At 37.0% G+C, this 25,883-nt stretch overlaps 1 protein-coding gene and 1 non-coding gene across 2 annotated transcripts; both read left to right on the top strand.

Annotated features, from left to right (window-relative positions):
- Positions 1-4,609: 4,609 nt before the first annotated feature.
- On the top strand, positions 4,610-4,717 carry LOC148568770 (small nucleolar RNA R71). Its single transcript, XR_015882461.1, has one exon. It is a non-coding gene; the product is annotated as a small nucleolar RNA R71 (small nucleolar RNA).
- A 17,424-nt stretch (positions 4,718-22,141) lies between these two features.
- LOC107639538 (putative pyridoxal 5'-phosphate synthase subunit PDX2) lies at positions 22,142-25,883 on the top strand. Its single transcript, XM_016343069.3, has 7 exons — positions 22,142-22,301; positions 22,535-22,662; positions 23,281-23,368; positions 23,709-23,782; positions 24,325-24,516; positions 24,988-25,082; positions 25,528-25,883. The coding sequence occupies exons 1-7, from the start codon at positions 22,247-22,249 to the stop codon at positions 25,646-25,648; spliced, it is 753 nt and encodes a 250-aa protein (XP_016198555.1). The 5' UTR covers positions 22,142-22,246; the 3' UTR covers positions 25,649-25,883.

Here is a 25,883-nt window from a genome sequence, read left to right as displayed (position 1 = left end):
TTGTAAAGGAGAACAAAATCTCCAGGTTGGAACTCTCTCTTCTTGATGTTTTGATCATGCACAGCTTTCATCTTTTCCTTGTATATTCTGGAGTTCTCATAAGCTTCCAGGCGAAGGTTCTCCAGTTCCTGCAGTTGCAACTTTCTTTCAGCTCCAGCATTCTCAATTCCCATGTTGCACTCCTTAACTGCCCAGAAGGCTCTGTGTTCTATTTCAACTGGGTGATGAAAAGCTTTTCCATAAACCAAGCGGAAGGGACTCATCCCAATGGGTGTCTTGTATGCTGTTCTATATGCTCATAGTGCATCTTGTAGTCTGGTGCTCTAGTCTTTTCTATGAGGCTTTACTATCTTTTGCAAGATACGGTTAATTTCTCTATTCGACACATCGGCTTGCCCATTAGTTTGGGGATGGTAAGCTGTTGCAACTTTATGGATTATCCCATGCTTCTTCATCAATCCTATTAGTCTCCTGTTACAAAAATAGGTGCCTTGATCGCTCACGATCGCTCGTGGTGATCCAAAGCGGCATATAATATGGTTTCTCACAAAGGAAACAACAGTGTTAGCATCGTCAGTGCGGGTAGGAATTGCTTCCACCCATTTGGAAACGTAATCCACAGCTAACAATATATAAAAATATCCACTAGAATTTGGAAATGGACCCATGAAGTCAATGCCCCATACATCAAAAATTTCACAGAAAAGCATATAGTGTTGCGGCATCTCATCCCTCCTGGATATATTACCAAATTTCTGGCATGGGTGACAAGATTTACAAAACTCAGCAGCATCTCTAAAAAGAGTAGGCCACCAGAATCCGCAGTCTAAGATCTTTCTAGCTGTTCTTTGAGGGCCAAAGTGTCCTCCACTCTCAGATGAGTGACATGCCTCTAAAATGGACTGGAATTCTGATTGAGGTACACAACGTCTAATTATCTGGTCAGCGCCACATCTCCATAAATATGGGTCATCCGATATATAATATTTAGACTCGCTTTTCAGCTTGTCTCTTTGATGTTTAGAAAAATGTGGAGGAAATGTGCGGCTAACTAAATAATTAGCAACAGGTGCATACCAAGGGACTACCTCAGATACTGCTTGCAGGTTGTCAAAAGGAAAATTATCATCTATAGGAGTAGAATCATCCTTAATATGTTCAAGGCGACTCAAGTGGTCTGCTACTAAATTTTGATTACCACTCCTATCCTTTATTTCTAAATCAAATTCTTGTAACAGCAGTATCCAACGTATAAGTCTTGGTTTGGATTTCTTTTTAGCTAATAGATACTTTAGAGCTGCATGGTCCGAATACACTACTACTCTAGTGCCAAGTAAATAAGCCCGGAATTTATCCAGAGCAAAAACAATAGCAAGTAGCTCTTTCTCAGTAGTAGTATAATTGGACTGGGCAGTGTCTAAAGTCTTAGACGCATAGGCAATAACAAAAGGATCCTTACCTTCATGCTGAGCCAGCGCTGCGCCTACTGCATGGTTGGAAGTATCGCACATGATTTCAAATGGCTAGCTCCAGTCTGGTCCTCTCACAATTGGAGCCTGAGTTAGAGCGGTCTTCAGCTTATCAAACGCTTGTTTGCAATCCTCACTGAACTCGAACTCAATATCCTTTTGCAGTAATCTGGATAAGGGAAGTGCTACCTTACTAAAGTCCTTAATAAATCTCCTGTAGAAACCTGCATGGCCAAGGAACGAACGGACTTCCCTCACAGAAGAGGGGTAAGGTAAACTAGAAATAACATTCACCTTTGCTGGGTCTACAGAAATGCCATTATTAGATACCACATGTCCTAATACAATCCCTTGCTTTACCATAAAGTGGCATTTTTCGAAATTCAATACAAGGTTTGTATTAACACATCTATCTAATACTCTAGATAATCCATCTAAGCAAAGGTTAAAAGAATCACCATAAACGCTAAAATCATCCATAAAAACTTCTATACAGTTCTCAATAAGATCAGAGAAAAGACTCATCATGCACCTTTGGAAGGTGGCTGGTGCATTGCACAAGCCAAATGGCATTCTCTTATAAGCATAAGTCCCAAAAGGACATGTAAAAGTAGTCTTTTCCTGATCCTCAGGAGCTATATGAATCTGGAAATAACCTGTGTAACTATCTAGAAAGCAATAATGTGATTTACCTGACAGGCGATCCAGCATTTGATCAATGAATGGAAGTGGGTAGTGATCCTTACGGGTAGCTTGGTTGAGACGCTTGTAATTAATGCAGACTCTCCAAGCATTCTGAACTCTAGTTGCTATGAGCTCTCCATGCTCATTCTTCACTGTAGTGACTCCAGACTTCTTGGGCACCACTTGTACTGGGCTTACCCATTCACTGTCTGAAATGGGATATATGATACCTGCTTCCAATAGTCTGGTTACTTCCTTTTTGACAACTTCCAGGATGGTGGGATTCAATCTTCTTTGTGGTTGACGGACAGGTCTTGCTCCCTCTTCTAAAAATATTCTGTGCTCGCATACTTGAGGGTTAATTCCCACTATGTCTGCCAAACTCCACCCAATTGCCTTCTTATGCTTCCTCAGTACATCAAGTAACTGCTCTTCTTGTTGAGAAGTCAGTTCCCTTGCAATAATAACCGGAAGCTTCTGCTCATCCTCAAGATTAGCATATTTGAGATGTGGAGGGAGAGGTTTCAATCTAACTTTTGATCGTGGGCAGGCTCTGGATTATCTGGGGCTTGTGAAAATGGCGAAGTGTCTTCATTGTCAGTTAAGAGGGTCCCCACACTTGGACCTTGTCCAGTGTACCTTTCTTCAAACTCTTCTTTTTGAACTTCAGCCACACTTTCGTCTATGACATCACACTGGAAGATAGAACGATCTTCTGGGGGGTTGTCAATGACTCCATTCAGATTGAAGATCACTATGTGGCCATCTATTTCAAAGGAGTATGTTCCTGAAAAAGCATCCAATTTGAATTTTGATGTCTTCAGGAATGGTCTTCTAAGTAGGATCGATGATGGCTTATCTGAATCATTATGGGGCATCTCCAAGATATAAAAATCAGTGGGAAATGTGAGCCCTTTAATGTTCACTAAAACATCTTCAGCAACTCCAGCCATTGTAATAATGCTTTTATCTGCTAACACAAAACGAGCTGCCGACCTTTTTAAGGGAGGGAGCCTCAAAACATCATATATGGACAAAGGCATTATACTGACACATGCTCCTAAATCACACATGCAATCATAAATTACTACACCACCAATAGTACAACTAACTATGCAAGGACCTGGATCACTACATTTTTCAGGTAATCCTCCCATTAAAGCAGATATAGAACTACCTAAAGGAATAGTTTCTAATTCATTAATTTTGTCTTTATGGATACATAAGTCTTTTAGAAACTTTGCATATTTAGGTACCTGCTGAATAACATCAAAAAGGGGAACAGTTACCTCAATCTTTTTGAATATTTCTACCATTTTAGGATCAGGTTCCAGCTGCTTCCTGGGCTTCCTTGCAAGCTGTGGAAATGGAATGGGAACAGTGGGTTCCGTGGTGCCTGCGCCTTTTGGTGCTTCTTCTTGTGGTTGAGCTATCTCTTCTTCAGCTATGTCCTGTATATCCTCTTCCTCTTCAACATCTTTGATTTCCACCACCTCTTCAGCTGAGGCGTATTCTGGTGAGCTTGGTTCCTCCTGATTCCTCTCCTGCAGTGTAGTTCCAGACCTCAGGGTGATGGCATTAATGCCCCCCTTTGGGTTGGGTAATAGTTGAGAGGGGATTCCAGTGGTGCTTGAAGGTTAGTTACTGGAATTTTGTGTTGAACCAAGCTGTGTCATAAAAGCTTGCAGAGTAGAGGTGAGACCATTCAGACTGGCATTAATAGTGTTCATGATGGTACTTTCCATGGCCAGTTGTCTTTTCTCAAAAGCTTGTAATAAATCTTCATTAGAAGATACCGAAGAATGAGCAAATTGAGAGATTTGCTGCTGATTGTTCGGTGGTCCTTGGTTTTGCCTCAGGTGAGGTGTTCAGTAAGGTTGATTTTGCTGCCTGTTGTTGTTATTATTCCACATCTGATTTCCCTGATTATCTCTGCCTCCCCTATTATTGTTGTCCCTCCAATTCTGGTTTGAATTGTCCTGCCATCCATGGTTATTATTTCCACTTTGATTGTACCCTTGGTTGGGGCGGTCATAGAAGTTGTGAGTGAATGCCACCATGTTGTCTTCTTATTGGAGCTGCGGGCATTCATCAGTGTAATGGCTGTAATCAGCACAAATTCCACAAATTCTTTGTGGAACTAGTTGTTGGTTTTGCTGCGGTTGAGTTTGCTGAGCTTGTTGATTCAACTGCATTTGCTTTAGCAGGTTGGTCATCTCACAGATGCTTTGATTTAGAGCAGCAGTCTCTATGCCAGAAGATACTTCTGCAACGGCTTTGAAATGGCCTTGCTTCTGTCTGTGGTTTCGAGTAGATTCAGCTAAATCACTGATCAATTGCCAAGCTTCATCAGTGGTCTTGTACTTCTTCATAGACCCATTGCTGGCACTTTCTAATGTGGTCTTATCTTGGGGCCTCATACCTTGTGTGATATAGCTGAGTAGCACGATCTTGTCAATCATGTGGTGGGGGCATGCTTCCAGAAGATTATTGAAGCGCTCCCAGTATTCGAAGAGAGTCTCATTGTCATCCTGAACAATTGTAGAGATATCATTCCTCAGTTTATCAGTAACTTCAGATGGAAAGAATTTCTCCAGAAACTCCTTTCTGAGTGTATCCCAGTTGGATACATTTGCTAGAGGTTGAGTGTAATACCACTCTCTTGCTTTTCCCTCAAGAGAGAACGGAAAAGCTTTCATCAGAATTGAAGTTTCATCAGTGCCATCACGCCTGACAGTAGAACAGGCTGCCTGGAAATCTCTCAAGTGATTGATAGGCTCTTGAGCAGGTAGGCCATGAAACTTGGGCATCAAATTTAGCAGTACGGTCTTTATTTCAAAATCCGTAGCTACCGCTGGATGATGCGCTTGACACGGTTGCATTGTAAAATCAGGAGCTCCTTCCTCCTGAATGGTAACTCTTCTAGCTGCCATGTTTTCTGCACGTAAAACAACTGAATCAGTAGAACGGGGGCTGGTTTCTTCCTCAGATTCACTTTCAGATCCGCCCTCAGAGCGGGCTAACCTACGCTGTTCTCGCCTTATTCGTGAAATAGTCTTTTCAATTTCAGGATCGAATATTAGCAAGCGCGGATCAGGAAGTGAACGTGTCATTTGACGGAAGAAACATGAAGCTCATAGTAGCAAAATTAAATAAAATGCAAATAAATAAATTCTAATTAATAAAATTAGCACTCTATTGCAACTCCCCGGCAACGGCGCCAAAAATTGTTGGGAAGCAGAAGCTGGTGAATTAAAAATTTATTAAAATGGTTACGTTGCAAGTATAGTTCTTAACTCACCAAAAATCTGCCTATCAATTTAGAAATATGTCACAGAGAGTTTAAATTAAAATTACTGGGAGTTTTAAGTCCCAGGTCGTCTCCCAACGAGTTGCAGAAAGGTATGCTATTTTATTAATCAGATGTTCCAAGAAGTTGAGCTAAGTAGATTGGAATTTAAATTGAGGAATTGTAAAGAATATAAATAAAGGCCTTGACTGGGAATTGATTGGTTAGAATCTCTATCATTGATGGTGTGATTGTAAGATTAATTTATAATTAATGGTTATTCTGTTTGGTTATCCTTTACTAGGTAAGGAAAAGTCAAACAAGTTGGAATGTCAGATCTGTTCACAAGTTGCAACCCACTTAGTTCAAAGGGATTGGCGTCGGCGACAGGATAGCAATCCAACATTTAACCCAATTACAAATTTTCTTTCAATCCTTCCAACTCAAGAGTTCCTTTTAATCAACTCCCCATCAAGTAAGAAAACTACTCACGCATTGTAAATAAAGAATCCATAGCGCATGAAAGGGAATTAAAAGAAGACATGATTATTGGAATTGAAATTGAATTAAAAAGAAATAATCCTTGCATTAAATAATCATAAAAGTATCTGAATGACAAAATTGAACAAAACAAAGAACATGGAAGAATAAAACCAAGTTAAAAAAACAAACTAGAATGATGAAGTCTTGATGAGGAAATAACTCTTCTCAATGTTCCAATGCTAAGACCAATTGAAAATTAAAATCCTAAAAACTAGAGAGAAAAACCTAAGAGAGTAAAACTAGATCTAAAACTACTGAATGAATGTGTGTGTTATTTCTGCATATTCTCTAACTCTAGTCTGCTGTTCTGGGCCGAAATAAGGTCCAAAATCGCCCCCATCGAATTCTGCAGATTATGCAGATCGCACATGTCACGCGATCGCGTCATCCATGCGGACGCGTCGCTTGCGCTTTTTCCTCTCCACGCGTTCGCGTCGTCCACGCTACCGCGTCGCTTGCGCTTTCCAATCTGCGCGGCCGCGCAAGCCATGCGGCCGCGTCACTGCGATTTGCGCTCCTTCGCGCGGTCGCATGAGCCATGCGACCGCGTCACTTCTCGCTGGTTATCTCCTCAAATTCTTGTGTTCCTTCCACTTTTTGCTAGCTTCCTCTCCAATCTCCATCTCATTCATGCCCTATAAAGCCTGAAACACTTGACACATAGATCACGGCATCGAATGGAATAAAGGAGAATTAAAATTAAATAATTAAAGTCTCTAGGAAGCAATTTTCAAACATGTACTGAATTTAGGAAGGAAATCTAAATGCATGCTAAATTGATGAATAAGTGGGTAAGGATCATGACAAAACCACACAATTAAACATAATATAAACTATAAAATAGTGGTTTATCATTATGCTGAATGATGGCACTGCATTCCTTTATCAACACCACTGTTTCACTTTTCTTCCAAGTCCTCTTATTACTCAATAATTCTTTCATAAACTTGGCATAAAGAGGCATTTGCTCAAGGGCCTCTACAAAAGAAATGTTGATTCAAAGCTTCTTGAAGACCTCTAAAAATCGGGAAAATTGCTTGTCTTTGGAGGCCTTTTGGAGCCTCTGAGGGTATCACATTTTAGGCTTGTATTCGAGAGCCTTAGGCAATGACGGATGTGTGTCAAGAGAGACTGGAAAAGGGTTGTCCGCACGCCTGGGAGGGGCGTGTTCCACCTCCTCCTTCTTCTCCTCCGGAGCTTCTTTTTCAACCAGCTCCTCATTAACCTTGGTCTTAGAACCTGTTACTTTACCACTCCTCAAGTGAATAGCCTTGCATTCGTCTCTTGGATTCACCACTGTATCACCAGGAAGGGTATTAGGAGGCCTTTCAAGTAGTTGTTTGCTCAACTGACCTACTTGCATTTCCAAGTTTCTAAGTGAAACTCTAGTCTCCTACATAAAACTTGCAACTAGTGATTCTAAATAGTGGTCTTCTAAGGCTGAGAAGTTGCTTGCTGAGGTTGTTGTGGTTGAGATGACTAAAATTGGCGGTTATTAAAATTATTCTGATAAAATTGTCCTGAGAATTATTAAAGTTTTGTGGCCTCTGAGGTTGCTCTCTCCACCCAAAGTTTGGGTGATTTTTCCATCCCTGATTAAAGGTCTTGGCATATGGATCATTGTTGGAGTTTCTAGGAGCATTCTCCATAAAGTTGACCTGTTCAAGAGAAAATTGAGCATATTCATAATTCTCACCTTGAATGAAGCCACCATTCATGTCATATGAAGCCTCTTGAGGGACATTCTGAGTACTAACAGCTGAAGCATGTATCCTACTCAAGTGCTGCGTAAGCATACTGACCTGTTGAGACATGGCTTTGTTCTGAACAAGAATAGCATCCAAGGTATCTACTTCCAAGATTCCTTTCTTCTGAGGAGCCCCAGAGTTCACAGGATTCCTCTCAGAAGTGTATAAGTATTGGTTGTTAGCAACCATCTCAATTAAATCATTAGCCTCTTCAGGAGTCTTCTTTGTGTACAGAGAACCACCTACAGAATTATCCAAAGACATTTTGGACATCTCTGAAAGCCCAGCATAGAAGATCTATAGCCTAATCCAGTCTGAGAACATATCTGCAAGGCACCTCCTAATCATTGACTTGTACCTCTCTCAGGCTTCATAGAGGGGTTTACCATCTCTCTGCCTAAAAGTTTAAACATCTGTCCTCAACTTAGTCATCTTCTAAGGAGGAAAGAACTTGTTTAGAAATTTGGTGACCACTTTATCCCAAGTATCCAAGCTCTCCTTAGGCTGATTGTCAAGTCACTGCTTTGCTCTATCCTTGACAACAAATGGAAAGAGCATCAGCTTATAGACATCTGGATGCACTCCATTGGTCTTTACAGCATCAGCTTATAGACATCTGAAGTCCATGAAACTGACAATTCTGTTGCACCAGAATGATCAACTGAGGTTTCAGCTCAAAGTTGTTTGTACCTATAGGAGGCACCACAATACTTTTTCCATAAAATTTAAGAGTGGAAGCAGTGTATGAACTAAGCATTCTAGGTTGCTCACTCCCATTCTGATTAACCACATTAGCGTTGACAGCATTATTGGCATCCATAGTGGACTCTTCAACTTCTTTTGCAAAAGTATCACTGAGACTTTCACCAGATTTGTGGAGTCTAGCTTGTTACAAACGGCGTCTCAAGGTCCTCTCAGATTTAGGATCAAAATCTATAAGAGGTTCCTTGTTCCTATTCTTGCTTATAAACAAAAAGAAAGCAAGAAAAGGTGAAAATCTCTACATTAGAGTGAAAATAATTAAGGCAAAATTAAGGGAAAATAATTAAGGCAAAATGTGAAAATTAAAGCAAAAAAATTAAATAAACTTAAAGCTAAAATGTCTAATCTAAGCAATCAAACAACTAGTACGTAGTTGTCAATCATAGTCAATCCTCGACAATGGCGCCAAAAATTTGGTGCAAAATTCAAAGTCTACAAACTAACCGGTAAGTGCACTGGGTTGTACCAAGTATTACCTCAGGTGAGTGAGTATCGATCCCACGGTGATTGTTGGATCAAGCAACAATGATTGAGTGATTTACTTAGTTAGACAAGAAAAAATGGTGTTTGAGAGTTCAATAGCATTAAGCAGTAAAATTGGAGAATTAGAAAGCAAGCAGTAAAAGTGGTGTAGAGAATATGTGAGAAAACAGTTAAGGTTTTAGAGTTGTTTATTTTCCAGATTTCTATTTCTCACCAACTATTTTAATCATGCAAGATTCAATTCATGGCAAACTATATTTGACTAAACCCTAATTCCTTAGTAATTTAGTCTCCTCTAACCTAGTTAACCGCCAATTTCTTGGTCACTTAATTTCAATTAGAGGTTTAGGTCCAATTCTAGTTTATGTGCCACAGAAACCCTAATTACCCAAATATAAGAGGATTATATGTAATGTATCACGTTAAGCCCAGATAATTAGTCATTTAGGAGAAATTGTTTTCATGCTGTTATTCAAGTAAATTACTTTTCCGAGGTTTACAAGAACTCAAATAGAATAAGGGTTATTCTTCCGATCTATCCAAATCCTTAAGATGAAGAATGAAAACAAATTTTTGAAATTAAAATTAATACATTAATTAAAATAGAATAGTAATAGTATCAATTCAAAGAATAAATAGGGCTCCTAACCTTAACAGTGGAGGTTTAGTTGCTTATGGTTGAGAGAGAAAACTAGGGTTCTAAAAACTGTAAATTACGGAATGAGGTGCGTAAAAGAAAAGAGAGTCCGAAGGCTAAATCTTTTCCCTTTTATATCTAATCCTAATTAATGTAAAATATATTTTCTAAAATTAAATAATATATTTTTCTATTTGCAAATAAAATAAAAGTTTTAATCAAAATTAAAGAGGCAATCTTCGAGTACTCCTTTTTGGCATAGGGACCATTGCATTCTCTATGATTGGTGCCTAACTTGGGTTGAGCCAAGTTAGGCGCCACCCAGGCTGCATGGTATGGGAGCTTTCTTCATCTAGCACCTAACTTGGAGAATCCCTACCCCAAGTTAGGCGCTACCAAGGCTATGCTTCCAGGAGAAAGAGTGTATACTACTATATATTGTTGGAAAGCTATGGAAGTTAGCTTTTCAATGCCACTAAAACTGCGTCAATTGGATCTCTGTAGCTCAAGTTATACCCGTTGGAGTGCAAAGAGGTCAACATCATCCACTTTCTCTCTTTTCTTCTATACAAACCCTGTCAAATCCATCTGAATGCTAACTGAAACAAACCAAATTGTACACGACTCAAAGTAGCATTCATAGTGGCTCAAAAATACTTAAATCTTGATTAAACTTAACAAATTTGAATGCAAATTCACTAGAAAAAGATAGGAAAGATGCTCACGCATCAGTGTCCACGTATAGGACTCCTTAAATTCAAACTCGAATGGAATGCCCGCATCACGTACGCGGGTTCTGTAGAATCCACCTTTACACACCAAACTTTCGATGCATATAACTTTTCCGTTAGAAATCATTTTTAGTCCATTCTTTAAATGGTGTAAACTTCACAAACCCAATTTTCATATGAAATAAATTTGAAAAGGTTTAGGAGTCCGGAAGCCGAATTATGGCTCACCGAAGTTCGGCCAAAAATAAGTTTTTCTCAACAAATCTCAAACCTCTATCTTTACCAATTCCTAACTCAATAGCAACACTCCAAACTTCTAAATAGCACCAAAACATACCAAACCATTACCTCAACCTTCTCATTTATTCCATTACACATTAATACACAACTTTATCAATTTCTCTCCAATAATTTACATTTAATATAACTTCATACTCCATCGACAAAGTATCATTATTATTCATTAAAATCATAATCTCATTAACCATCCACCACATTTATATCATTAACCAACATACTAATTATCCACATCCAATCAACATATATTACATTAACTAAAACCATTAAAACCACTAAATATGCACCCAACATATAATTCAACCTATCCTAAGTCGTCTAGCCTAAGTTTTCACAAGACATTACATATTACATATGAGAAACCAAAACTATACCTTGGCCAATTTCTTCCTACGCCAAAGACACCTCAAATTGGCAAAATTACAAGCCTCCACCACCGAATATTCATCACCCAAAGCTCAATCAAGCTTCCAATCTACTTAAATATGTTCCAAATTCACATATACACTACCTAATACATATTACCACATTCATATACAAAAACTTAATCCTCAACCACAATTAATCAAGGAATTTACTAGGGTTAGAGAAATTTTACCTTATACGTGCCTTATTCGAATAAAAGCCCGCTAATTCCTCAAGCTAATTTGACCCTAAAATATCAAAATAACTAAAAATCTCAACACCCAACAGATTGGATTTTCAAAATTGGGAAAGAGAGAATCAAAAATAAAAATGTAACTTCATTACCAAATTGATGACTGGGATTTGTAGAGCTCGATGTGGTGGACATGAGGCTGCAAACAGTGCGGCAATCGGAGTTCCGGATTGAAAGTTATGATGAAATAAAAATTTGGAGCCAAGGGTTTTTTTCTTCTTCACTCTCATTGTGTCTCCCTCCTCTTTCTTGATGTGTTTGCTTATGAGGGCTTCACTAAGTGTGGAGTGTATTTTTATTGGTTGGGCTTGGACCTATTTGGGCTCGGTTCGGCTCATTAGCCTAATTTTGGGCCAAAACTTTTAAAATTAGTGTCAAAATTCATATTTTAATTATTTCTTCCATTATAAACTATAATTTAATCTTCTAATTTTTTTAAATAATAATTAATTTATTAGTTAAGTATTTACTAATTTTCAGGGTTTTACAATTCTCATCCCTCCCGGTCATGTGGCATCGTCCTTAGTGTCGATTGCAACTCTGTGGTGCTGCTTCGCATCATCATATGTGATGGTTGTCCATGGGTTCGGCACCTTCCATGGTAGAAATCACCATTCATCCTCCCCTCCTACATCGCGATCTATCCTCAAATCTCTTCTGCGTGCCATCACAGATTCGAACCAACTTTCGATCTCCTTCAGTTCACACAGTATCGCTACTACCAGGTCCATTTGTAACTTCCTCATTGTTCTTGTTCATATTTTTTGGAATTTTATTATAATCATTTGCTTCTAGCTAGAAGTGTTGGATCTGTTGTGGTTGAAAAATCTGAAATTGAAACTTTAAATCTATGTCGTGCTATTGCTAAATTGCTGTGTGATTGATATCTGAATTTAGACTTCGGTTCTTCTAAATCAATTTTTTTTATCAGAAATGTTCTTTGCTGCAATAGTTGATAATACTGGTTGAAAATCCAGCTGGTATAACAATGTAAGAATGTTAGCTCAAAGGTCAACCAATCTGCCATTGGATTGCACTGCCGCTAAAGCCGGAACCACTTCAGATCGCGGTCGATCAGTCCCTTGGCGACCTCCTAAAAATGTTTAGCCTCTGAAGCTCCTTTGGAATTCCACAGATTCCAAGCACAAATAATCCACCAATAGCCATTTGTACCATCAAACTTGGAAGAGCATCATGCCAAGAAAGGTGACTTTAATCTGAACCACCATGGGAAGCGGTGATCGCTGCCCGCATGGTATTGAATGAAAGTACCATTTGATACGATATTGTATCAAGAGATAGAGAGAATTAGATAGAAAACATAGAGACTAAAATAGAACTCATAGAATTAGGACCAAGAGGGAAATTAGAGTTTCCAATTACATCATGCATATCTACACTATTACATCTTATTCCTATTTATAACATAATTCTCTGAGTGAGCTATAGATCCAATATTAATCCTAATAATCACCCATATATCACTTCTATTTTCCTTTCAACCATTTACATTTTTTAATATCATTTAGTTGTAATATTATTGAAAATACATAGTATTATTGTAAGTCATAAAAAATAAAATTAAAAATTAAATATTAATTTCAACTATTAAAATGTTATATATTTAAAATTGTATTTCAACTAATAGTTTCATATTTGTACTATAATATTTAAATATAATCTAAAAAAATAAACAAAAGTGACTACGTAAAAGAACAAAAATAAAGATAATAATATAAAATCAAATAAATAATTTGAATTGAGTATTTTCATAATTTTACTAAAAGTCCAATTTATATATGAATTTTTTATGAGGTAAATATCAAATTTGTACCCAAGAGATTCTAGCACTGACAAAATGGTATTTGACTTTTGTTAGTAACAAAATAGTCTTTAAAAGAACTTAAAATTTGACAAGCGTTTTTCTGAACTCGTCGGAGTATATCTCTGACGAGAATACTGCTGAGTTGGCTACCGTATTTTGCTGAGATGGCAGCCTTGTTCATTAATATACTAAAATTCCTAATCTCCCTCTTTTTGGAACCCTAATCTCCCCGTTCCCAAAACCCCACTCAACATGTTCTTTGATAATAATCATTGATACATCCTCAATTGAATCCCTAAACTCAGCAACCTTTTCTTTATGCTTTTTGAACTGCTCATGGTTTTTCCACCATTTCTCACTCTTAAACTTCTTCCAACACAATACACAATAAAACTCCTTCTCACCACCCTTCTTCCCCCCTCCTCTGCCTCCTCAAGCCACAAATCATTCTCCCCGTCCTCGCCCTTATCCACCTTCGCCTACTCCAGAATATACCTTGTAGAAGCCTCTATCGAAATCGGAGTAGTCGGAGAAGATGATATTGGAAAATCAAAACACCAATCCCTCCTTTTTAGAACCCTATTCTCCCCCTTTTTCAATGCACTCTCTCACTTTGAAATGGAGCTCAATGCGGTCTGCGTCTTCACCGTTGTCCCCTCGCCTAAACCTACTCTCCGCATTCCTATACCTTTACTATTGTCTCCTCAACATCACCTCGTTGGTATGTGCTTTGTGGTGGCTTGCTTCTCTCCCTACGACTAAGCGTAAGAACAGACACATACAGCAGCGGCATCTCACTCATTGGCCTTGTCTCTGTGCCTCTCGCCGGTAGCTGTGCCTCATTTCCCCACCACCAGTAGCTGCTTGTTTCCCCACCTACTCTGTTTGTGTTGAAGCTGTCATCTTAGTTTTGCTGTGGCTCGCCTTCTCTACTTTCACCTCTGTTTCTGCATGCCATACCTCCAGGGACGGACCTAAGGGGGTGAGTAGTGGCCTCGGCCCCCCTCCCAAAATTTTAAGAAACTATATTTATATATGAGATATGTGTTTAAAAAATAAAAAAATATTATAAAATTTAATAGTTTTATATGTATTATTTTTTACTATGTGATGAATTTATGTCTTAATTGTTTAATTCACTAATATTTTTTACTTAGCTAATTTAATATCATACCCTACTCTCAAATCTTTGTACCTTTTAAATTAGTTTTTATATAATAATCTTTATATGTATTCTATAAAGGTACTGTGTCTTTCAAATAATTAATAATTTATAATTTTTTTCAAATTTTTTAAAAATTTTAAAAGAATTAATTTTAATTAATAAGATATGTGATAATTTTTAACTAAACACGCTATAAATTATTAGTATTTTATAATTTTATAATGTATTATTGATATTGTTATATTTTTTATGTAATTATCATATTAAAAATAATATTGTAAAAAAAAATTATATATATATATATATTTATAAATCTTTTAAAAAATTAGCTCTAATAACTATATGTTAATTATTTTTATGAAATGAAAAAAAATATCTAAAATTTGGCCCTCCATATTGAAATTTCTGGATCCGTCCCTTCATACCTCCTCTGTTTCTGATGCTCTTCTTCTAGCCTTGTTTGACTCTACGTCTTGCTTTTGTGGTCTCTGTGTTAAGCTTTATTTATTTATTATTTTATTATTATATATGAATTTATTTACTTTCTCTTTTAGGTGAGCTTTATTGTTATTAATCTTTTTGAATTATAAAATAAATATGAAAATTTGGGACAACTCATGTGCATTGGGGGATCATTCGCTGGATTAGGGTTTAGGTGGTTTTTTTTCCAAGTTTGAGACAACTCATAGAATGCAATGGGGAGGGGATTAAGAATCCAGAAATGGAGAACTTTGGTGTTTTGATTTTTCAGGTTGGATTGGGTTGTTTAATCAATCTAACTAGGTATATACATTAATAAGGTTGCCATCTCAGCAAAATACAATAGTCAATTCAGTAGTATGTTTGTCAAATTTTAAGTTCTTTTAAGGATTATTTTATTAATAACAAAAATTGGATATTATTTTGTCAGCGCCAAAATCTTTCAAAAAATAATTTAGTGTTTACTTTATTTTTATTTTTTATAATTATTAAATTTTAAATTAATTTATATTTTTTATAAAATATATATCTCTTTTATTCTCACACAACACACTCGTTTAAATTTAGTTATAATATAATGGAAGATTTAAATTTTTTAGGTAATCGAGCCCATTGTATGCCGCCTTTAAATACGCTCCTGCATATGGATTAAAATTTTTCGAAACATCACCTACATAAATCAATTTTCTCTTTCAAAAATATCAATCTATTTAACTTTTTTTTGCTTAATTTTTTGTCATTATGTAAAATTTGTTAAGGATAAATTAAATTAAAGATTGCATTTAATTTGTTGTTTTTATTTTTTAGTATTTTTATTTTTAAAATTTTATATAAAAATTAATAAAAAATAAAATTCTATTGTGTATTTTTATTATTCTATTTTTTCTTTACAAAAATCTAAAAAAAAAAACTGAAAATAGCCCAAGATTAAAATGCATTATAAGTAAATTAAATTTAGGGTAAAGTACTAAATTGATCCTCTATGTTTGGGCGTAATTCTGTTTTAGTTTTTAATATTTAAAGTGTCCTATTTGAATAAAAAATTTCTTTTAGTTTTAATGTAGTCTCACTATACAAAAGAGTATTTTGTAACACTGATTGAAAAAAACCCTAGCAGAGAAAGAGTACGTACTCCGTACTCAAGGAGAATGAGAGAAGGAGAGAGCGGGGGCGAGCGGTTGAGGGTGAAATATGGTGAGGAAGATGGCCATGCCATCGGAAGAGATAAGGGGGAGAGTGTAGGTGGGTGTGTATCCAGTGTTAAGGAGGGTTCTTCTCGAGAGGGGTTAGAAAAGCCATCCAAGGTCTCTTTTAGAGATAAAGTCATTGGTGCAGAAAAGTCTAAGGCCTTTGCATTAGTAGGGTCTTTATCTGGGGATGGTATCGCGACGGTGATAGGTAAGCAGGGTGATTCTCGCCCACCAAGTGTCAGTTTTACCAAGGAGGCAAAGAGCTATCTAGCTGAACCTTATAAGGAAGCCATCGTGATCAAGGTGCTGGATAAGCATTATGGCTACACAGCTCTCATGCATAAACTTCGGATAGTATGGCGCATCAAAGGAGGGTTGATTTGTTGGATGTGGGGTTTGGATATTTTTTGGTTAACTTTGATGTTGCTGCAGATCGTGAGAAAGTCATTCTTGGTGGCCCGTGGTTGATAGACGGTCACTATGTTGCAGTAAAGCCATGGGATGTGGATTTTAGGCCATGCGAAAAATCCTTTGGATCAACACTGGTATAGATTCGAGTCTCGGGACTTCCAATTTGGTGCTACCAGGAACAAGCAATGTTGCGAATTGCTTCTGTAATAGGGGTTCCGGTGAAATTAGATTTGGCCACTAAACTTGCAGAAAGAGAAAAATATGCCCGAACTTGTGTTCAAATTAATCTTGGGTTGCCTGTAATCAAATATATTATAGTGGAGGGTGTGACCCATGAAGTGGAGTACGAGAGTTTACAGTTGATTTGTGCTACTTGTGTACGGTATGGGCATGATAAATCGTTGTGCATGGAGAAGGAGTCCTTGGAAGGAAACAGAAATTTCTTTGGTGATGGAAAAAATAATGAAGCTTCGACACTAGTGCCACACAACAATCATGAGCTTCATAAAGAGGCTGAATCAGAAGCTCGTGATTTGGGTGAGAATTCTCGTAATTTGGGTGAGAAATTAGGAGTTGTTAAAGGGAAAGATGTGGTTACGGAATCATTGGCTCCTTACGTGCCTGATGGTCATGTTAATGAGGCATGCATGGATGATGGAGAGGGCTGGCAACAAGTGCTGCGTAAGGAAAAATTCACAATGGGCCAGTCATCAGGTTTGAAGGACCAAGATGGAAAGCAGCACAAGTATGGTTCGAGAAGGGTTCCAAAGCCCAATTCGCATGGTGATGGAGGCAAATCAATTGGCATTAGGATGGGGAAGCGAGAAAAACATGAAATTGCGCCATCTCCATCGCGCAGAACTCCTGCACGTCGTGGAATTTCTCTACGAAAGCGTCCTCGGCCTTCCTCCCTGCAGAACTTGCCAGTTGATAAAAATGATGGTACAACGGAGAAAACCTTAGTAGATGGAAGTATGGCAGGTGCAGTGTTAGGGGGTCCGAAGGTGGCAATTATTGAGGATCAGAGTGTGCCAGTACCGCAGGACAAACCACCTATTGAGGTTGGTAATTCTGTTTAGAGTTTATGTTCTTATTTATTCTATCCCTATTATTTATGGATAGTTTAAATATGATTGTTTGGAATATTAGGGGTGCTTCTAATAAGTTAGCCTGGGTGCATTGTAAGGAACTTGTTAGAAAATTTAGACCTATTTTCTTTATTGTAGTTGAAACTCACTCCCCTTTTCAGCATTTAAAATTATTTTGAAAAAGGTTGGGGTATCACTCTGTTGGTATAGTAGAAGCAGAGGGGCATAAGGGAGGTATTTGGTTTCTATCCTCTATGAAGGGTGTTTGTTGTAAGTTCATTGATACTTTTGGTCAGGGTGTTACTGTTGAGGTTCAATTTGATAATTTAATTTGGAGGTATAGTGGTATTTATGGTAGTCCTCAATTTAATAAAAGGGTTCTCCTTTGGGATTTGTTGCACAATCCATGGTTTTTTAAGGACCTTGGATTGTTCTTGGTGATTTTAACGAAGTCAAATTTTCTCATGAATCTAAGGGCTGTCAATTTTCTCATCAAAGAGCAGACATGTTTGCTACTTCATTAGGGGATAGTGGTTTGTTTGATCTGAAGACTATTGGGAGGCGGTTTTCTTGGTACAGAAGGGTAAAAAATTATGTTGACGTGGCAAAAAAGCTTGATCGAGTCTGTATAAATAGTAGTTGGTTATCTATCTTTCCAGAGGCTTATGCAGAAGTTTTAAATAGGCTTCAGTCTGATCATTGCCCTATTCTGGTGCGTTGTAAAGGTCGTCCTCAGCCTAAAGGGAATCGACCTTTTCGATTTGTTGTTGCTTGGGCTACTCATCCTGGGTATAAGGATATTGTGAATCAGTCATGGTGGTCTGGTAATAGAGGGATTCATGGCAAGCTTTCGGAAGTACAGAAGAATTCACTAGAGTTTAACTCGAAAGTATTTGGTAACATTTTTGTTAAGAAATGTGAATTAGAGCAGCAGATTAATTATTTACAAAAGCGTTTGGAAATGGTGGATAGTATTTATTTGCGTCAGAAAGAACAACAGTTACTTGATGATTATAATAATACTCTAGTCCACGAAGAGCTCCTCTGGTTCCAAAAGTTCAGAGAGCAGTGGGTAAGGTTCGGGGATAGGAATACAAGATTCTTTCATATTCAAACTCTTGCGCGAAGGAAGCATAATAAGATTTATGGACTTTTTCTCAAGGATGGAGTGTGGGAAACTGATCCAGAGGTTCTGAGTCAAGAAGCAGAGTCTTTCTATAAAAGCTTATTCTGTCATTTGGATGATGTTGATTTGGGTTGCCTTGGTGATGTGCCTCTTCCTTCTTTGAATGTGGAAGCTTGCAATAATCTTACGGCACCAGTTACTATGGAGGAAGTTAGAACAGCTATTTTTCACATGAACTCTTTTAAAGCTCCGGGTCCTGATGGGTTTCAAACTTTCTTCTTCAAAGAATATTGGGAGACCATTGGTCTTGATGTTTGGAAGATGGTTAAGCAGGCATTCTCCGGTGTTACTCTTGATCCGAGAATGTTGGAGACTTTACTGGTTCTTATTCCAAAGGTTGAATCACCGGTATCTATGAAAGATTTCAGACCGATTAGTCTCTACAATGTAGTTTACAAGATCATCACGAAGGTCCTTGTTAATAGGCTTCGTCCTCATCTTGCGGAGATTGTTGGCCCGCTTCAAGGAGGATTTATTCCGGGACGAGGAACTCCTGACAACATCATTATTGCTCAAGAAGTTCTCCACTTTATGAAGAAGACTAAATCAAAGAAAGGCACACTGGCCTTTAAGATTGATCTGGAGAAAGCTTATGACAGAGTTAATTGGAGGTTTTTAGCTTATACCCTAAAGAGCTTTGGTTTTCCTATTCCTACAATTAATTTGATTATGAATTGTGTCACTGCTTCTTCCTTATCTATTCTTTGGAATTGGAATCGTCTGAATGGCTTTACTCCTAATCGAGGTCTTAGACAAGGAGACCCTATGTCACCCTATCTTTTTGTGCTGTGTATGGAGCGATTGGCATGCTTTATTAGTCATCAGGTTGATTTGGGCTTGTGGGAGCCGGTTGCTATTTCTAGAGGGGGACCAAGAATACCCCACTTAATGTTTACGGATGACTTGCTTCTATTCTGTAAAGCTACAAAGAGACAAGTGCAAAATATGATGTTGGTTTTAGAGACTTTTTACAAAGCATCTGGGATGAAGATTAATGTGGAGAAGTCTAAAGCGCTTTGCTCCAAGAATATCTCTACAACAAGGAAAGAGGTTTTCACTGGGGTATCCTCTATCAGATTTGTCCAGGACTTGGGCAGGTATCTTGGAGTTACCCTTAGCCATTCTAGGGTGACTCGTTCAGCTTTCAACGGTGTCCTGGATAAGATTCGGAGTAGGCTAGCAAGCTGGAAAGGGAATTTACTCAATCGGGCTGGTAGACTATGTTTGGTTAATTCTGTTGCATCCGCTATTTCCACGTACCAGATGCATGTCTCTATTTTTCCCAAAGAAATCATTAGTAAATTGGAGTCTATGATGAGAAATTTTCTTTGGAAAGGACAAGTTGATGGAAGAGGATTGAATCTTATTAGTTGGAAGGTACTAGTTACTCCAAAAAAATATGGAGGTTTGGGGGTTAGATATCCTTATTGTGTAAATATTGCTCTTCTTGGGAAGCTAGTTTGGACTTTTTTCCAGCAGCCAAACAAGCTATGGGTCCAATTGTTGGATGCCAAATACCGATCATCTCTATATGACTGTTTTAGTTATCCTAAGAACAAGGACTCTCCCATTTGGAGGTGTCTTTGCAAGGCTTGGGAAGTGTTGAAGGATGAGTTTGCTTGGTGTATTGGAGATTTGAACCAAAATTTTTGGTTTTCTAGCTGGAGGAGAGAAAGACGGTTATCTAATGAGATGGATTATGTTCACATTTCTTATTCGAATCTCCGGATACAGGATATTTGGTCGGTTGGTAGGTGGCATTTGGATACTCTTTATTCTCCTTTATCTCAAAATCTAAAAGGTAATATTCTCTCTTACAATCCAGATGAACAAGCAGGTCCGGAAGTGGGTTGGTATTGGTGTGGGTCTGCTGCAAAGTCTATGACTCACGCAATGGTTACTTGTGGTTGTGTAAGCAGCTATTTGGTTGGGAGGAGCGGGAGAATTGGCTTTGGCTTTGGCGTCAGCTTGTTCCAGAAAAGCATAAATTTTTGGCTTGGTTGTGTCTTAAGGAGGCTCTTCCTACTGCAAGTTTTTGCTTTAGAAGAGGGATGTCGTCATCAGATAGGTGTCCAAGATGTCTTTCTAGCCAGGAATCGGTTTTACATTGTATTCGGGATTGTCCAAAAGCTCAGCTTGTCTGGCATAGGTTAGATATTTCTTGTCATCCTTTGGATTTGAAGAACTGGTTCTTGTATCATAGCAGAGAGCATCCGTTCAAGTTCTTTTCGGGACTTTGGTGGATATGACGAGTAAAGAATAACGACATCTTTAATCCTCATGAAACTTGGCCTCCGAAAAAAGTGATTTGTCTGGCATTATCTTCAGAAAAGGAGTTTAGGAATATTTTTGAATTACAACGTATGTCCCTTCCCTCCACTCTAAATGGTTTTTGGAATCCCCCATCCATTGGTACTTTTAAGATTAATTGTGATGCTAGTTATTTTGGTTCGGGTGATAGTGTTGCTTTTGCTTGTGTTATTAGAGATTGTAATGGGAGTTGGCAAAGGGGGTGTTTAGGAATGATTGAGAGTAATAGTATTTTTCAAGGAGAATTGTTTGCCATTTGGAGAGGATATCTCTTAGTTTGGGATGTGGGTCAACGAGATGTTATTTGTGAGACAGATTGTGTGGAAGCATTTAATCTTGTTACTCAAGATGGTTTTGGGCTTATTGATCCATTGGTGCTCAAAATAAGAGATATCATGCATTGGAATTGGCATGTTGACTTTCGTTTGATTATGAGAGATGCAAACACGGTGGCAGATACTATGGCAAAGATGGCGATGAAGTTACAACTTTCACATGTAGAGCTTCTTTCACCTTGGGAGGAATTTAAGAGTAGTCTTAAACGGGACTGTCCCTCTATTTAAGCAGTTCCTTATTTTGTTTATTTTGTTTTTCTTTGTTTAGTTTATTTCAGTCACAAAAAAAAAATGTAGTCTCACTATGAGATCAAAGTTAAATAATTAACAGAATGTCATACATAATAACAGTACAAAAATGAGATCGATAATCTGAAAAACAAATACAAAATCTAAATGCACAAAATCAACCGTGAATGCATCAATATATTTATTTATTATTTTTCTTAGTTCTATAAAAAGTATTTTATTTAAATTGTATAAAAAATAATAAATAAACATATTAATACATCTATATTTAATTTTGTACCTTTAAAACTTATACTCTTAATATTATCCATTTTATTTTTATACTATTGTTATTTAAAATATTTTATTAATTATTTAATTTTGACCTCACAATAATGTAGCTACAATAAAATTAAATAAAATTTTTTTAAATTTAAATAAAATACTTTAAACTTTAAAAAATTAAAATATAATTACACCCAAACACAAAGACGAACCTTAAATTTATTTTCTCGTACTTTGATCAGAAACCAAGTCGAACCTTAAGCCTCATCACATATAGTCAAAGGAGGTGGTAGCAGCCACAATCTTATTATTCTTATAGCATTTAAAAGGAAAAGAAAAGGAGAGAAACCCAAATTCACTACGTCTCATTGATTCATTCATTCACTTAGCTTCACACACACACACACACACTCTCTCTCTCTCGCTCTACTACACGAGCAACATGACCCTCGTTGGGGTCTTAGCTTTACAGGGATCTTTCAACGAACACATAGCAGGCAACTTCTCATTTTCCCTCGCTTTTTATTTTTCCCTCACGTTCACTCGCTCTCCTCATTCAAAATAACCAAATATATACTTCCTAGTTCGTTAGAATCTTAACATACTTTCAAATAAGGGTGTTTCCGAATGAAAATAGCAAAAAAAAAAAAAAAAAAAAAAAAAAAACAGCATTTGCAATATGTGCAATTTTGTGACGTTGTTAATTGTGCTTGTTGTTGGTGTGTGGCAGTTCTTAGGAGGTTAGGGGTGAAAGGTGTGGAGATTAGGAAGCCAGAGCAGCTTCAAAATGTTACTTCCCTCATCATACCTGGTGGAGAAAGCACCACCATGGCCAAGCTTGCTGAGTACCATAACCTGGTATGTATCTTGCATGCTTTGTGTTTGTATTTTTAATGCTTTGCAACGGTTTCTTGTTATCCCATTTGGAATTTATGTGTTTTCTGTGCCATACTGACATAAATTTACATAAACTTTGTGCTTGTTGGCCTTGTATTGATTGTTGGTTTCATTGGATTCTTGCTATTAAATGATTTAACTTTAGTTTGAGGTGTCTTGGGGAGAGAAAATGGTTTCTGATTTGATTAACAAGAGGAAAAGAATGCAACGGAAAGTGATTTTTGTAATGTTTGGTGTTGGCTTTGTCCAGCATCGGGAATTTTATTGAGAAGTAAAAGAATTCTGGCTTAGGTGATATAAATGATCTATGTTATGTAGAGGCTCCAATTAGGGGAGTGGATCAAATGAAGGATATTCTTGTTGCTAGAAGTAGAGAGCGACACAAGAGAACCTTGGAAGACATTATTGATTTAACTAGAAATGGGCTAAGCACATATATGAATTATGACAGGACATATGGCGTTGCTATATTCGGGTATTTCTTGATTTTGAATTCGTGTAACTAATTTGTGCTTCCGCACAGAGGAGTGAGAACCATGTTAGATAATTGACGTTGAACTTGGAATGTTTTTATGTCAGTTTCCTTCACTTCGAGAGTTTGTGAAAATGGGAAGGCCTGTTTGGGGAACCTGTGCAGGGCTCATATTCTTGGCTGATAAAGCTACAGGTTGGTTCTTTCTCTCTTTTTCTTTCCCTGCTGTAGAAATTTTGGATAGTTTATTGTTTTTTAGTCCTAGGGTATGAGTGTGAACCACATAGAGGGTAGTCCTGTAGCTGGAGGTAGAGGACTTAAGAAAACTTTAGAGGACTTTGTGAAAAGAGATTTAAGTATAACTGGTTTAAATACATATATTATTTATGGTAAGACATTTTGACATTGTTTTATTCATGTAATCGATCACACAGTGAGACAATGCTTAGTTGTTGTTGTTGTGGTTGTAGTTTGCATTCAACTTAAACCATCTGAAAATGAGTACTAAAACTCTTAAATGTAAACATTATTTCAGGACAGAAGACTGGTGGACAACAACTGGTTGGTGGACTTGATTGTACTGTCCATAGAAATTTCTTTGGCAGCCAGGTAATTTACAAAGCCATTGGCAACTAGATAGACTTGAATGAAAGCCAATGTTTACTACATCTTTATCTGGAAACGTTGGACATGAAAAATTGTTCTTAATTTTTTTTTTCCCTGCTGAATGGCCTGATATTAATGGGCAAACTTTTCAGTTTCTGTGATGGCAACTTATAAGTAAAATTAATGGCTATAAGCAATATTTATCAACTTACATATTTTGGAGGCTTTCAGAACTATCTCCTTCCCTCTTGTGTTCAGGCATTCTCTGTACTCCATTATTGATTGAGGTTTTTTACTTTCAATTTAGCTATTCAGAGTAGACTTTATGTAAGAAAATCTCTCATGTTCTAGAATTGGGAGTGCATTTCTTTTCAATTATAATTAATAACAAGTAGCTTTCATGGGATCTTTGTGTTAGTATTGACTATTGGCAAATACTATGTGATACAGAATTATTTTTCCTAAAAATTCAGAGAACTGAGCTGGATATACAAACTTTACACTTCATCTTCTTGGTCACTTTTAACCATGGCATAATGATTCAGATTCAAAGCTTTGAAGCTGAGGTTTTAGCACCAGAGGTTGCATCAAAAGAAGGCGGTCCTGAAACATTTCGTGGAGTTTTCATTCGTGCTCCAGCAATCCTTGAAGCTGGGCCAGAAGTTCAAGTTCTGGCTGATTATCCTGTCCCTTCTAACATATCAACAAGTCCCTATTCCTCTGGTGAAGAGCAAAAGGTTCGTCATTTACAGATTCATCCAGGCAAAGCTTTCAAGTTCCTATGTTAGGAATGTAAAAACCAAGGATGAAATCTTTTGTATTATTGATTCTCCTCCTAATTAGTTCTATTGAAGTTTTAAATTATATCTCTAGATAGTAACCATGTTATGACTTAAACTTCATGTCATTAGTCTCTTTAGTATATTATGCCTTTGTTTTCTTTCTAGGGCTATTTCGTCGGAATTAAAATCTTTCAGGTGTCGATATTCTGAACTGTTTTAAGATAGAATGATGTTCCAAATTCATCTTCACAATATTGATTCTTCTTCTTACCTTAAGAAAAATATTCCGTCTTCTTATTCGTAGTCTAATTCGCCTACCTATTTTGATAACAACACTCCTTGCTTATTACTATTGCATTCAAACAATTTTGCAAAATAATGCCTTGCTTTTAAGATTGTTTCCCAATTTCTTTGTGCTTGTGACAGGAGAATGTTGAACAAAGTAAAGTTATAGTTGCTGTCAGACAACGGAACATACTAGCCACTGCTTTCCATCCTGAATTGACAGCAGATACTCGCTGGTAGATACATATATGTTCTTTTTTTAAAAAAAGAAATTAATTTGTAGGTCCTTATAATTTAGCTTAAATATTTAATCATGCCTCTAGAGTATAGAATTTTTTTTAGTCAAGTCCCTATGTTGAAATTTTTTATTAACAAAATCCCTAGAACAATATTGTTACAAAAATTTCGGTTAAATTGAATAAACTGCTACGTTCAACCTTACAAAGTTAACTAGGAACACATTGAATTATACAAAAGTTAAAAACATTTTGTAATATTAGGTAGTTTCAAAGACTTGATTAAAAAATTTTATGCAATACAAGGATTTGATTAAAAAGTTTTAAATTATAAGGATGAAATGAGTTACATTGTATTGACTTACAGGATAATTAGGCCTTCCTTTTTGACCCATTAATTTTCAAACTTTTATAGGTATGACATTCTAATTTTCCAACTTTGCAGGCATAGTTATTTCTTAAAGATGGCAAAAGAGATTGCAGAGACTTCAAATAGCCAGCTCCAACTCCAAGTTAATATAAATTATAGCCAAAAGCAGCTGAATGAACTTCCAATCTTCCAATAAAACAGACAATGATCAAGCTTATCATAGTAATTATGGATGAATATTTGTTTATTTAGTGATGTGCAATTTCCTTTGAAAATGACGTTGGATAAGTTTTTATAGTCATGGGATGTCTAATGATTATTTTAAGCTGTGAATAGCTAAATAATTAGTCTTTAGCCATTTTTTTTTCTTTTTGTTTTTAGACCTATTTGTCTCTTTCTGTACCTCTAAAGGATTCACGAAAACTCTCTTT

The sequence above is a fragment of the Arachis ipaensis genome, chromosome B4 (assembly GCF_059453495.1).
Source record: "Arachis ipaensis isolate K30076 ecotype BB chromosome B4, ASM5945349v1, whole genome shotgun sequence".
Taxonomy (NCBI): Eukaryota; Viridiplantae; Streptophyta; class Magnoliopsida; order Fabales; family Fabaceae; genus Arachis; species Arachis ipaensis.
Note: the sequence above shows the minus strand (reverse complement) of the source record. Positions and strands in the feature narration are given on the sequence as shown.

Bases quoted from the DNA above. Each gene is read 5' to 3' on its own strand.
- LOC107639538 (XM_016343069.3), top strand. From the start codon at position 22,247: ATGACCCTCGTTGGGGTCTTAGCTTTACAGGGATCTTTCAACGAACAC. The intron at 22,663-23,280 runs GTATGTATCTTG...TTTTTATGTCAG, and splicing joins TTGCTGAGTACCATAACCTG to TTTCCTTCACTTCGAGAGTT. The intron at 25,083-25,527 runs GTAGATACATAT...CCAACTTTGCAG, and splicing joins TTGACAGCAGATACTCGCTG to GCATAGTTATTTCTTAAAGA.